This window comes from Etheostoma cragini, chromosome 9 (genome assembly GCF_013103735.1).
Source record: "Etheostoma cragini isolate CJK2018 chromosome 9, CSU_Ecrag_1.0, whole genome shotgun sequence".
NCBI lineage: Eukaryota > Metazoa > Chordata > Actinopteri > Perciformes > Percidae > Etheostoma > Etheostoma cragini.
The window spans coordinates 2,510,578-2,525,651 of NC_048415.1; the positions used below are offsets into that span (position 1 = coordinate 2,510,578).

At 43.0% G+C, this 15,074-nt stretch overlaps 2 protein-coding genes across 2 annotated transcripts; both read left to right on the forward strand.

The window, feature by feature from the left end:
* Positions 1 to 653: 653 nt before the first annotated feature.
* On the forward strand, positions 654 to 2,242 carry foxq1b (forkhead box Q1b). The gene has a single exon (XM_034881448.1). It carries the CDS (start codon positions 802 to 804, stop codon positions 1,696 to 1,698), a length of 897 nt encoding a protein of 298 aa, XP_034737339.1. The 5' UTR covers positions 654 to 801; the 3' UTR covers positions 1,699 to 2,242.
* A 4,199-nt stretch (positions 2,243 to 6,441) lies between these two features.
* foxf2b (forkhead box F2b) lies at positions 6,442 to 10,696 on the forward strand. The gene is made up of 2 exons (XM_034881443.1): positions 6,442 to 8,007; positions 10,034 to 10,696. Exons 1-2 carry the CDS (start codon positions 7,032 to 7,034, stop codon positions 10,204 to 10,206), a joined length of 1,149 nt encoding a protein of 382 aa, XP_034737334.1. The 5' UTR covers positions 6,442 to 7,031; the 3' UTR covers positions 10,207 to 10,696.
* The last annotated feature ends 4,378 nt before the right edge of the window (positions 10,697 to 15,074 follow it).

Here is a 15,074-nt window from a genome sequence, read left to right on the forward strand (position 1 = left end):
GGTTTTGCTGTTGTGCGCAAAAATGTGCATGTTTCCCCACCGAACAACCTAAAATCCAATTCACTCTATCGCAGTTTTTCCCCATGAGAAGCGATTCAAGAGAAGACATAATAAACCAAGAAAAATGTATTTGAACTACTGGTAATTTGACTTTTGAACTACCAGTAATTGGAATGCACTTTCACTGAACTTGAAATCCAGACAGAAAAAAAAACCAAAAGATTATTAATCTCTTAGAAAACCCACAAAATCTCAGAAAAAGTTAGAAAACTGTAACTATGATATGTAAATAGATGCTAATTGTCTCATCTTGTGCGTGCTAAACCTTTTGAAAAATAAAAGATAGATAGATAGATAGATAGATAGATAGATAGATAGATAGATAGATAGATAGACAGATAGATAGATAGATAGATAGACAGAAGACTTGGTGGCATCTCAGACTATTTATTTTCACAGTAGGCTAGCTGCCCTCCCTCACTGTTATTTCTCTTTCTTGGCGTGGCTCGGTAGCGTCCAATTGTAAACACACGCTTAATCATTCAATCGCTTCAATGGATTGGGGCTGGAAACTCCGCCTGTGGGCCGTCCCTTACCGAGCCATTACATTATAACAAGACAAGCGTGTCTCCGGAGATAGATCTGCATTCTGCTGCTCTAGACTGAGACGCAGGGACGAGCCTCTACAACACACAAACACTCAGAGACATTGCTGCTGTCAGGACTGCTACACCTGCTCAGCTGCGCGGCTGAGAGACTTAAAGGGAGAAGATCATCCTTAATTCTTTTGGAGAAAAAAAAATGAAACTTGAAGTTTTCTCCGCGCACCACTTCGCGCTAAAGCCGCTGGAGTTGTGCATGGACCCAGAGGGGGGAGTCCCGTCTCCTCTATCCGGAGACGAGCTGGGGTCGGACGGGGACTTCGTGGCCAACAGCCCGGCACCTGTCGCCCAGAGCGGCGACAGCAGCAAGGGGAAGCCGTACACCCGCAGACCCAAACCCCCTTACTCCTACATCGCCCTCATCGCCATGGCCATCCGGGAGTCCAGCAGCGGCCGCCTCACTCTGGCAGAAATCAACGACTACCTGATGAAGAAGTTCCCGTTTTTCCGCGGCAGCTACACCGGCTGGAGGAACTCCGTGCGCCACAACCTGTCACTCAACGACTGCTTCCTAAAAGTTCTGCGGGACCCGTCCAGGCCCTGGGGCAAGGACAACTACTGGATGCTCAACCCGCACAGCGAGTACACCTTCGCTGACGGAGTGTTCCGCCGCAGGAGGAAGCGCATCGGCAAGAGGTCTGCTAAGGAGAGGGAGAGCCCGGACATCCTCAACGAGGACACCCACCTCCCTGTCCCGGAGGAGAGAGTGGGGGCCAAGTTCTCGAGCTCCTTCGCCATCGACAGCATCCTCAGCACACCCTTCATACGGAGGGAGGACAGCCACGTTGAGGCAGAAACCCACGCCCCCCGGATCTACTGGTCCCCAGAGGCCCACTTAATGCCTTACACTCTGAGCTACCCGGCGCAGCACACGTACGTGTCAGAGGGTGCGTACAGCAGCCCAGAGCCCGGCAGGGATGCACTCACATACCTCCAGCAGACAGCACCGGGCATGGTCGCACCTGAGGCCGGTCTCCACGTGCTCAGCATGTCCAACAAGGCGCGAAGTTTCCATATAGACTCCTTGCTCTCATAAAGCACCTGGACTGCTGTCAGACTTGGGGACATGGGGATGTTTTGACCCATGTTGTGCACTTTTGTGACCGCTGTTAGCTTCCAGTGCTTTATCTGTTAATTGTTTGGGACTCTGTCTGTACTGAACGTCATTCTGAAGTGAAACAAAACAAAGGACGTGTTGTCAATGTAAATCTTACTGTGTGGTGACACAGCAAAAAGATGCTGTCAGTGTGTGTGTGTGTGTGTGTGTGTGTGTGTGTGTGTCTGTGTGTGTGTGTCTGTGTGTGTGTGTGTGTGTGTTTGTGTGTCTTCACGCACCCATGGTTCATTGGTCATTTCCACTGTGAGATGGCAACCAAGCGCCATGTTAAAACATTAAAAACTCTTAATCTATTTATATTTTCATGTTTTGTATGACCTGCTGTATAAAATATTGTTGTATATAAAAGAAATGTTGACTGAGCTAAATGACGTGGCTGCACTAGAAACGCATGGAAATGCCCGATGTTATTGATTCATGCATGCCTGGTATTTTTATGAATAAAAAACGTGAAACAATGGGACCCTGATGTTGAATGAGCTGTTCATTATACGGATATGAAAGGAAGAGGGTGTTTGAGCGCAGCAGGTGTGCAGAGCGATGGGGGGGGCCTTGCACCTGTTCAACAGGAGAGAAACCTGCTGTAGATTTGACTGAAAAGGCAAAGAAAGGAGTGGGTTGTTGGTCTCATAATCTGTTGAAAATGAACTCCTAAATCATAATCATCAAAGTCAGAATAACAGCATTTAAGTCCAGCATATCTTGCCTAACTCTTACACTGATTCCTTTAGTAGTATTTTTATTATTTATTAAAATGTCTATAGACAGTAGTAGCTTATTTAAATGGAAAAAGAGCGTCAATGGCAACAACCACAGAAATAACTAAACATCAAATATTAAGGATTAAACATAAAACATGATGTTATGTATTTTAGTGTGTTGTTCACAGCCACCTCACTCATAAGACTCCTGTTGCAGTGGCAAGACATTTGTCAGACAATAACATAACTTCTTAATATATTTCAAATAAATAAATAAAGCACTGCCACAAAAAAGTTTCCCTTCCTAAAGAGAGTGTTTTAACGTGTATGTGACGAGAAGGCCGTTTTACTAACATTATTATTGGTGTTGTAATTATTATATTTGGATCTAATTGTAAGTAGACAACCCATTTCTATTGATACTTTTACTGTCAAAATAACAATATGAAAAATGCCACGCAACATTTCCTATAAATATGAAAATGATTTGATGCTTGCAATCAGTTGTGCATGATTGCGATTAGGGATGATTTCTCCTGAACTGATAATAAACAAGAGACCCAACAAAGATGTGTCCGCAGAGCTCTCATCTTAAAAGAAAACACTCCATCTATCACACACACACACACACACACTATGTGATCAGTTATGTGGGCCAGATGTTCAGATTTATATGCACACACGGTATTATTTATGGCCCCCTGTCCTGCGGGCTGTTTACTGCTCGTGTCCGGAGGAGGCTGCTCTCCGCGGTCCTGAAACAGACCCCAGACTCGTCAGGTCCACTGATGACACACATTCGTGTAAAATATCGAAATATTATCATCCGCTTTAGTTCAATATAAAGACGAGAAAACACTTTTTTTGACTCCGGCACACAGTTTCCCTCAAATACAAATTCCTGTAATATCATGATGGCCTGTTGTGATTCTGGTGTTCATTGTTTTGGTTACAAAAAAAAAATAAAAATGCTTTCAGTCTGACAGTTTTCTCAAAAAATATACCTGCTCAATAAAAGCTATTTTTGCCATATGTTCAATCACGAAACAAGAAGAATAATACCACAAAAAATTAGATGTCATTTTCAGAAATGTGACCAGACTGATATCACTGAATTACAAAAGGTCTGTTATTGTTTTGCAATTTATTGTAAAGCGAGTTTCATTGTTATTCAAATAGCAGATCCTCTATACCTCATACCATCATAATATATGATATGACTAAATACAATTAAGTTCTGGAACCTGATGTTGGAGTTTTGGACATGAGCTCTTCGGATGCAGGTGCATGATGGTCAAAACCAATCTGCACATTTCACATTAAATATCCTATATTTTTGTCACTGCCGCCATCTCAGTATTTGACCATGTGGACCCTTTAGGCTACAGCTCTGATCGGGCCTGTGCTGTACGTCTCACGCGCCCAGACTGATCGTTATACGCGCATAGCCTACGGTGCATGATGCTGAGGCTGTGCGCAGAGCGCGCTGAGCAGTCTCACAGGTGACAGGTGAGACTTGCTCCTGTTTTCAGGGACAATGCTGCTACCTGCAGGTGAAACGCCGGAACAGCACACCTGTCTGCTCTTAGTGTCCATGCATTGTTAACATCCTTGTTGTCATCACGCGCATCCTTCATATTTGTAAACGGCTTTCTCCGTAATTACATTTCCACTAGTGCCTGTCTCGACCCGGTCCACATTACCATTCGCCTGAGCAGCAGGAACTCAGGCCTGGCTGCCAACGAATAAGGCCCAGTGTTATGAAACCAAACTTTAAGTCAGGCACAATGTTAGGAAGTCCAAACAGTCTGTCACTCCGGCAAACTGAACCGCGCCTGACCTCCCAGAGTCCCGGACAGGCAGTTCCAAAGCTCCCGGCACCGCCAAGGGAAACGCAGGCGGAGCAAACCCCGAGCAGCCGAAAGAATATTAGATTACCGTTAAAGGAGCTGAACTCAGTGGTTATTATTTCATTTAACAAATTGTGTTTATTACAGGGCAATATAATAATAAAGGGTAATCAAAACATGGCGCATTCAAGAAGACCCAAATTAGTATTATGTATAAATGTTGTGTTTGTATATTACATTGGGAAAAGTCCGTGTTTCTAATTATTATTATTATATGTAAATACTATTACATTTTTAATTTCTTAATGAGAAATAGAGGACCCTTATCGTTTTTTTATTTAATATACTATATAGTTAAATATAGTATAATTGTAGGCCGTGAGCATCGTATTTAAAATTGGCCAAAAAATAGGTTACCCGAGGTTAGACAGCCCGACGAACGGCCCCCTTAAAATCTTATCAACGTGACGGACCATAAACAATGTATTTCAGCCTAAACATGAAAACAAACAGAAGGCCTTATTGTGTCGGCAGTAGGCTCATATGGGCCTCCAGCCGTGACTGTATTCCAAAGGTAAACTCTTCTATCAAAAACACCTCTGAATAGCTTTCGTGGTGGCCGCTGGTCACTTGATATTTCCAAAAGGCTAAATAAGGAGATCTGGTGTAATCTTAGTGCGTAAAAGCAGCCGGAGCGTCGTCTTCAAAGCGCTTCCAGAACAAAGATTCCCTCTGCAAGCCGAGGCATCCTGATCACGGCGGGGGTCAGAAGTTTTGATGTTGCAGGAAATTTCTGGGGCTGTAAAGCTCCTGCAAACTGGTGTGTGTGTGTGTGTGTGTGTGTGTGTGTGCGTGTGCGTATGTGTGTGCGTGTGTCATGGTGGAAAATGATTTTATCCACACATCCTTTGTTGTGCAAAGTGCAAAAGGTTATTGTTGCTGCTGGTTATTGTTTGGAAAGTCGTCCAGGCTATACGCATCTAAATTTCAAAAGGTTGTGTCGGCAAACACGTGCACAGACACAATTTTGAGTGTATGAAATAGTTATGTTTATTTTCTGCGAAGTTTCCACTGGTGGTGCTGAGGTTTGTTCAATCTCCCACAAATGTCATCATCATCGTGGCTTCTTTGAAAGAAATGACTCAATCAAAATTTAAATACTATTTTGCTGAAATATTATCAATTCATGTCCAGAAATTAAAAAGCATAATAAAACGAAATCGGGACCAACATGCGCACAACACATCCAACAAGCTCTCGGTTTAGCGAGAGCCACATAACTTGATGCTTTTTTTCTTCTTCAATGATCTCCGTCGCAGCACGGATGTTGATATTACCTTTATGTGATATATAACTCCATCATGTTGGACAAATCTGTGTGTGATGTCTCCATAGGGGAGGAAACTGTCGACGCCCGCTCGCCTAATTTCGCTTTTCTCTCTCTAATGAACGTGGGGGCCCATGGGACCGGCTCTGGCCCGGGGCGGTAAGCTGACACTGGCGCGCTGTGTGTGGTATCCAGGGCCGGGCTTGATGGAAAAAGCCTGCTTCCACTCATGTCAAAGTCATTTACTCAGAGCAACCCCCCCCCCCCCGCTTACACACGCACGGCAAAGACCACCACCTCTCCATCTCTCACACTACTCGACCCAGCCCGGCACCACGACAGTTTGTTTTTGTTATCCTCTGGACCAGTTTGGGAGGAAATTATGAGCAAAACAATACAAATAATACATGTTGGTGCGTTTTTATTGCTCCACAGCGATGCGTCAGGGTATCATCTGCCGCAGATATCATGTAGGCCAAAGTGAATGTTTAGGATCACAATTGTTTCAATTGCTAGCTGGACCTTTTGCACATATTGTGGTGGTTTATTCGTGTCAAGAAAATGTATGATCTGTGGCGCATCGGGCTGAAAATACAACTTCATACATGCAGGACAAGAGGGGGGGAAAAGCTCGTTTTTTAGCTTGTGCGTCTGGCGCTGTTGATTGGGATGTCTGGGGAAGGTTTGATAGATGGCTTAATTGAGGGACTTTAATGCTGTTGAGAATGGTAAGTGGACTTGGGCCAGATTTTGCAAGAGGTTTGAGTGGGAGGGGGGAGGAGGGGGTGGCTCTATATTCGTCACTGATTTCAGGGAGATTTGCCGGCGCGGAGTGTGGATGTAGATAAGGGCTGGGGGGCTCTCGCAAAGGGAAGAAAGATTTATGAAATGATAGGTGGTCGAGCTTTGTTTGGCTGGACGTTTGCGCGCAATACGTCAAGTTTTTTGTGTTTCCTCCACTTGAGGGATTATTAACGTGGTCGATGGCCACCCGGCGCGCCAAATAGCACCATTTAGCGCCGCTGTGACACCCAGTGGAGACCCCGTGTCGTGCTAAAGCCCTGGACACTCAGTCTCCAGTGGATAACCAGCTCCCCCCACTCTCTCTTCCTCTTCCTCTCTCTGTCAGTGCGTACTCGCCGTGCGTTCTGCATGCGTCAAGGGAGCACCGTGCGTAACTGGAGACTCGTGCGTAACAGGAGACAGATTTCACTCCATTTTGCGTTGGGATTCCGAGGACCACTGGCGGTGTAACGCTCACTTGCAAGGACACTGACAGCTGGATCCCAATTTAGTTCTCTTTTGAAACATCTCACGGCTCGTCTTTTCTCCCTCCCTCTCTTCACTCTACGCCAGTCGTACGTCAGAGCTGACATGACGACCGAGACCCCTCAGCAGCAGCTGGACCCTCCGCCTCCTCTGAGATCCAGCCCGGCGTCCGGCGCCCTGCACCCCGCCATGCTGAGCCCACAAGCAGCCACAGAAAGTTCGTCCACCGCCATTAAAGGAAAGAAGACGAGCTCCGGTTTACGGCGACCGGAAAAGCCGCCGTACTCCTACATCGCTCTCATCGTTATGGCCATACAGAGCTCCCCCACCAAACGACTGACACTCAGTGAGATCTACCAATTCCTCCAGGCCCGCTTCCCATTCTTCAGGGGCTCATATCAGGGCTGGAAGAACTCGGTCCGGCATAATCTTTCGCTGAACGAGTGCTTCATCAAGCTGCCCAAAGGGCTGGGCAGGCCGGGGAAAGGACACTACTGGACCATCGATCCGGGCAGTGAGTTCATGTTTGAGGAAGGCTCGTTTCGTCGCAGACCCAGAGGCTTCAGAAGAAAATGTCAAGCTCTGAAGCCCATGTATCGGATGATGAACGGGATTGGCTTCGGCACCTCCATTCTCCCGCAGAGTTTTGACTTTCAAGCTCCATCCGCCACTCTCTCCTGTCACGGCAACAGCTACAACTTAGACATGATGAGCAACTCAATGGCCGGGGGATACGACGGGCTAAGCAGCGGCCACCACGTACCCCACATGTCCCCGAGCCCCGGCTCCACTTACATGGCGAGCTGTCCTGTGCCGTCTAACGGGGAGTACGGACCGGACAGCAGCAGCAGCCCCGTCCCGTCCTCTCCAGCCATGGCCAGCGCGCTGGACGGCCACTCCCCGTACGCCAGTACATCCGCACACTGGGCGTCCTCCGCTGGGTCCCCCTACATCAAACAGCAGCCTATAACCTCCAGCAGCCCCGCATCCTCTGGTTTACACTCCGGCATGTCGCCTTACTCCCTGGAGCAGAGCTATCTTCACCAGAACGGCAGGGACAGCCACAGCACCGACATATCAGGTACCACAACCTCTCTCAGGCCTGTGACTCCCCCTGGGGAAGGCGAACCCCGTCTAGTATTTACGGGGGTTATCATTAAAATAGATGACTAAAAACACAAGATAATCCTCACAGCATGTCCTCCTTCTGTGTGCAGCAGAGGCATGTGACAAATTATTAAAGGAGTCAAAACTCAATTATGAAATTATATATTTTATAAATACAACTAATAAAATCAAGATTGCTGTTTATTTGTAAGGCAAAATTATTCTAACGGAGAGTTTACATATTATTCGTGCAAGGCGAGTAATAAAAAATGAATATACAAATAAATTTACTACTATTATATACTTGACTGTAAAGGATTTCCCTCTGAGTGTTTCCCAAGCTCGGAAGTTGTGGGTGAAAAAATCTTTTAACAACTGTTTCACTAATTTGATTGAATGACAAAGTTAAATTGACTGTTAATTGATCAAATAAAACACACCCAAGACCGTGCACTGACCTGAAGACTTTTTATAGTTTTAGTTTTCCAACTGTTATTTTGAGGCCAATAAATAATGAATAGCCTATATTTAGATTCAAAGCGCTAAATGTGTAATTTACAGCACGGCTCTTTAACCCACAGTCTACAGGATTGTCTAAACCACATCTATTTGGTACAAGTGTTCACGGGGTATTTTTGTTGATAAAAAGATTTAGAAAAACAGCAATTTTGTGATCGCGTTCTTAATTCACCTCCCCAGTTCACGCTCGTTTTCTTTAACATAACACACCGAGGCTTTACTAAAGTCATGGGATTTCACCGAGGCGAGTAGCCCATGCTGGAGCCCGAAAAGGGTCCCAGAGGTTAACTAAACAAAACTGTGCAGGTCGGACCACACCGGCGGAGGATTCCACCAGAGACGGAAGGCCTCGTTAAACTTTACGCAGCGTCCTAATTGAGCCTGTACGGGGGTAAATGCGTTGGACTGCGCAGTGCAGGGTCGCTAACTGCACTGTCAGTCAGAGAGGCATGCGTGTGTGTATGTGTGTGAGTGTGTGTGTGTGTGTGTGTGTGTCGTATGTATGTGTGTGTTGTCTGTGAAAACGGGCGCAGGGCAGCGAGCTGCGGCCCGGAGGATAAAGCCTGCTGTCTTCCCCTGGAAAACACAGTCACATCTGGAGTCCTTATGACCTGGACGAAGCCACAGCCTCTCTATTTATTTTTTCTCTTTCTGGAAATAGAGGCTCGCATACAGACACAAAATGACGGTCACTGAGTCTCATTTAAATATTCTTGCAGGTCTGGGGCTCTCCAGGGAAAATACTTCTCATATTGATTACTGTTATTGGTTATAAATCAAAAGAAAAGCATTCAATGTAGTCCTTAAAATAGCTAAAGGAAGATTCGGTGCCTTTATCTGCTTTTATGTTGTTGGCAGTTTGTAGCTGCTCTTTACTGTTTCATTTCTAAATGTAACTTTTATTCTCGTATTTTATCTGTTTTTTCATTTCTTAACCGTTTTTAACTGCTCTTTAACGTTTTTTGTAAAAATGTGCCACACAAATAAAGCTGCCTTGGCTTTAAAGAAGACTCGTGGAAGGTGAACAGAAGGCACATTTTCAAAAAAACTAAACAATTACAAAATAAGTTATGTCTGCTCTTCTGTAAAGAAATTACAATTTTCTATAAATGTAAATTAATCCTTAAAGATGGAAGGCAGCTGGGGGGGGGGGGGGGTATATTTCGTATAAACAATAAAATAAAACAACGGCCTTATCCGTCCTCATGCAGCCTATAAGACGTATATAAAGTCTATATGACAGTGAATACCAATGTTGCGGGTTATAAAACATCTTAAGGTATTTGATATTTTATTTTCAAGATATTTGACATGTAAAACCTCCTTTCCGGTCACGACAAACGATAATTACCCCACACACTGTTTTCCTGCGCAGAATAATTCGATGCAAAACCTGGTTCAAGATGCTCCAAATAAGACTATAGGTGATTCATGGAGGCCTTCCCCTCTGTATTTACATGTGTTCACTGTCTCCTCTGCAGTGGGGATCCCACGCTATCAGAGCCACTCCTCGGTGTGCGACAGGAAAGATTTCGTGTTAAACTTTAACGGCATCTCGTCCTTCCACCCCTCGGCTGGCGGCTCCTACTACCACCATCACCACCACCACCACCCCCAGAGCGTCTGCCAGGACATCAAACCCTGCGTGATGTGAGACCCACGGCCACACTCAAACTGCAGCTCTGTCACAAGAGAACAAAGCGAACTTTTGTAATTTTTTACTCCTTTTTTATTTTGATTTTTGGAGGATTCATACGAGGATGTAGCCTATCTTGGCGTCCGCTCTCTACATGCAGCCAAAGTAGCTTTTCTCGGTTGGACTTGAGAAACTTATGCATTGAAGGAAATGAATGAAGAAACCCCCAGATGCCTTAAAAAAAAAAAAAACTGCCAATATGATCCCTGACAAGCGCTTTCTCCTTCTTCAAAAGAAGCTTCAGAAACACGACTTTTTTAATGTGTTTGCTCTTGTAACACGTGCAAACTAATTATATTCTATGTAACTATGTGCTATCCTATTCGATTACACACACGACGCTTTAGGCTAACATGAACTGCAACAGACCTTGCACTTATTGTATAACCCTTTGCCAACTTTTTGTCCTGTAAAATGTTTTAATAAAGCTGATATATATTTTAGGCTACATTCCTACAGACTTCTGTCTTTCCATGCACATTCATGTAGAAAGGTTGACTTTGCTTTAAAGGGAGCTGATGTTGAGCTTTCATAAAACAGAAACACACAGAATTCCATATTGAAAATTGCTTTCTGGCAGTTTGCACATTTCCACTTATGGGCAGCAGTGGTGGAAAGTACATTTTCTCAATTTAAGATACCTAACTAGTATTTTAATGATCTGCTATTTATTTGGGAGCTGGACTTATTTATATCCATCATTATCATTATACGATTTAACATGCCAAACCTGATATTAGTTCATAATATTTCAAGCATGATTATTTAGATTAAACTACTCAACAGTATTTCAACTTATCTTTTTTGCAAAGTGCTACAACATTAAGATTTGTATTATATTATAATCAAATATCACATAGGCAGAGACCATTCTACTGCGTAATGAGTACTTTTACTTTTGATACTAGTATATTTTAAGTAAGGGGTTAAATGCATGACTTGTGTATTGTAGTACTGCTACTTTTACCTAAGTACATGTGATTATTCCACCACTGATTGTCAAGTTTTAAATTAGTATTATTCTCTAAACTGTTTGACACTTACTAACAAAGGAACGCATACAGTGTAATAATCTAACGTGCAACATATAGAATGCTTGAATCTTATTTTTAAGATAAAAAAATCTTTTAAGACTCAATAAATAGTGTTCATTTTAAAAAGTGATTTAAAAGTGAAATTTGTGTTATATCACTAGTTTCTGTTTTGGTATGCACTTTGCGATTATATTGGGGGTGTTGCAGTGCTGAGTGCTAATTCAGATGCTAACTGTAGCTATATCACTATCTTGAAATAAAGCTCAATTTTTCTACAGCGTAAATCCATTACAACTAAAAGTCCCACATGTAAAATCTTTTTTTTGGTAAAATTACAGAAGTATAATCATCAATGTACTCTTAGTTAAAGACCAAAATTACTCTTTATACAACAGAATGGCTGTAAACACCATTTGAATGTTGTATAAGGTCAACGTGGAGATACGGTCCATTACATCCTGTTGGGTAGTTTAAACCAAAATGAGGAATCATCTTATCAAGTGTTTCTTTTCACCATTGTTGATAGTATTAGGCTGCATACGTTCAAATCAAAACAGAAAGCTAAAAACCACACAGGCTGACCATTAATACACCGCTGACCATTGTATACTGCTGATATGAGGTGTGAGGCTCAAAAGACAAACGCCATTTGAAAGTTAGATTATAACATAAAAGAACAAAGCCACTTCTAGTTTGACTATTTCCAGGTTCTGCAGGTTTTACAGCCCCTTCCAGCATGTCTCCCACAGCTGTAAGTCTTGTTGCATCCTGAGGCTTCTCCTTTCCATGTGGACATCCAGGGTTGCCAACATCTGAAGACGCCATATAAACAAATGGAACGACAGGGCCCTCGTCTATGGAAATGTAGAAATGAATCTTGGTATTTTTAGAGTGCGGTAAACAGATCAGACTCAGAGGCTTGGGCGGCTGCACTTGTGCTGCTTCTCCTTTTGTCTACACGGCTTTTGGTCGTGACTCAAATGTAGCATCCCTCATGGTCTGACATGTGCAGATTTGGCAGTGGGAGCTCCTCATTAGGCCACTGACATAATCACAGTTTCTTAAAATGCTCTGTGGAGTCACTATTTGTGTGCCGAATGCAACGTCTGAGGAAATGTTTTGACTGGGATGTTTAATATCTGTTACCTCAGTGTTTATTTGTCCTGTTAAAGTGCACTACGGGTTTCAAAACTTTTCTCGGGAGAACTCTACTTCATAAATATTGTTTTCTCATTTTGCTTGAAAGTAATGTCAAGGAACGAAGAACAAAATTCAGGCAGTTTTAAAAATGCTACGGTATTACAAATGCAAACCACATGTGAAATCTATGCTTTCACAAGTTAGATTTCACATTTGAAGTAGCCAAAAAGCCACATGTGCAACACAGATTCACATATGGAGACGGTGTTATATGATGCAGAGAATAAAGAAAGATGTGGCAGCGAATTATACAATGGATCACCATACTTTCTATCTGCTTGTAAGCAAGCTTCAAATCCAGGATCAGTGTCAGTGTCACTAACTGACTCTATCCTGTTAGTCCTTCTGAAGTGGCCTCCCTCTAGTGTTTTGAACACTTTAAGGTCCAACAAATGTCAGGTGGGATTGGTAACGGCAACAGCAGTCACATTTCAAAAAGAAGGGGAAAAAAAACCTGTCTTTGACTAGACAACAAAGTCCTTTCTGATGTCCTCAATGCAACCCTCCATGATGAAAAGTCACACAAAGTGGCCTTGCAGCTAGTGGATTTTCCATGACAAGATATTTGAGGAGCGCGGAATTTTCAATATGGTGGAGTATAGCTCCATCTAGTGGCTGAGAGCATCCACAGAGATCGTTTCTGCAGTGGGGCGATTCATGGGGGATACACGAAGCAGAGACAACCCTAACCCTGACCTAATTTACCCTAACCCTTACCCATAAACCCAACAGTAAAAATGTGACTTTTGTCTCACTTCTGCTGGATCCTGCTCAATTTAACGCCTGATTTAACACACACACACACACACACACACACACACACACACACACACACACACACACACACACACACACACACACACACACACACACACACACACACACACACACACACACACACACACACACACACACACACATATATATATATAAAGACCTGATTTAGGTTTTTGCATGAGTACTTCATAAATATTGCAACAGACATTAAGGTGAGTGTAAACTGAGAGTTGAGCTGGTGATGTACACTTTCCTGTGCAAACACAATATTTAGATCCATGGCTGGGTTAACCCACTAGGGGGCCAAAGCCTAAAAACTAGCAGAGGGCCTCCTTTGCACCTTGTTTGTGGAAATTTGTTTAAAAACTAATTTACTTAGGAATTTGACACACTCAAAATAGGATATTTACTAATAAATTTGCAATTAATCAAATTTCTCCTAAACAACTGACAGTTAACCCATATATGTTCCCAAAGACTGATAAGGAAAAATGATGGTCTAAAGTCTTGGACTATGGTTTGGACATACTTTCGGAAAGTATCTAAGAGTACAATTTAGAAAAACTTAGATCACATAAAAAGTCACACTTTTATCAAGAGTCAAATTAGGATTAAAAAAAAAAAAAGGAAAATGCTAAAATTGAGTATAAGAAAAGTCTTTAATATAAAATGCATTCTAACACTGCATTATGCAACTTGTTATGAATTCATAGCTACCAAATGTTTGATTGTTGTTTTTATTTTTTAAACATAATAAAATAGATAGAAAAGCAGTAGTCCTATAGTATGCCATATAGTATGTCATAGTACACTAAAATAGTATGGTAAGATAAACACCAGTCAAATGGTTTGATCGATTTGGATTTTAGTAGCGGGCACAAAGGGGTTAATATGGGGCATTCTGGTCCCTGAGGATCTGGGGCAGCAAGAGAGATGGTGGCTGCCACTTTTGTGAACACGCATCTCCCTGCTGTCTGAGTTAATAGTGTTTGAAAATCCTTCAACTTGCTGGCCTAGTTTGCTGTGTAACTGTGGCAGACACAAGAAACCACGATGCTGGAGCTAATTCCACCGGTCTCCGAGTTCCCTGAATTACACACCTCCACGCCAGGTTTGAGCATGTATAATATGTCTTGGAGCAAACTCAGCATTGAAGGTCAGTTATCCAGTCCAAGCTAATTAATGAACATGGTCAGTAGCAAAACGAGCAATTTTATGAACGTAAATACAAGCTGGACAATTGTCCTATTAACTTATATTGTAGCTTGTTTCACTGCTCCCTACTGCAGCGATCTCATTTAATATTGGATCAATGTCAAAGGAAAATATTTCCTTAATAGTTTTTATTGTTTCCTATACACAATGAGCTGTTGCAGAAACAAGCCCAGCCTGAAGCAATAAAGCAAAAGCTGTCAGATAAATGTAGTTCAGTAAACATGACAACCTTTCCCTCTGAGGTGTAGTGGAGTACGTCTGTGAAGTAGCAGCAGGCGTGATTCAAGGATCAGACCTTTAGGGGGGCTCAGCCCCTAATGAGAATGCGGCCTACATGAAATGTTATCATATTTACATTATGCATAAATCTCTGCACACCCATTACTCTCTCAGAAATATCTCACAAACTCTTCACAGCGGGTAATGGGTGTGCAGAGATTTATGCATAATGTAAATATGATAACATTTCTTGTAGGCCACATTCTCATTAGGGGCTGAGCCTCCCTAAAGGTCTGATCCTAGAATCACGCCAGTCCACTACATCTCAGAGGGAAATGTTTACAAAAATGTCTGTGCTAACATAAACCGGATTATTCGGAA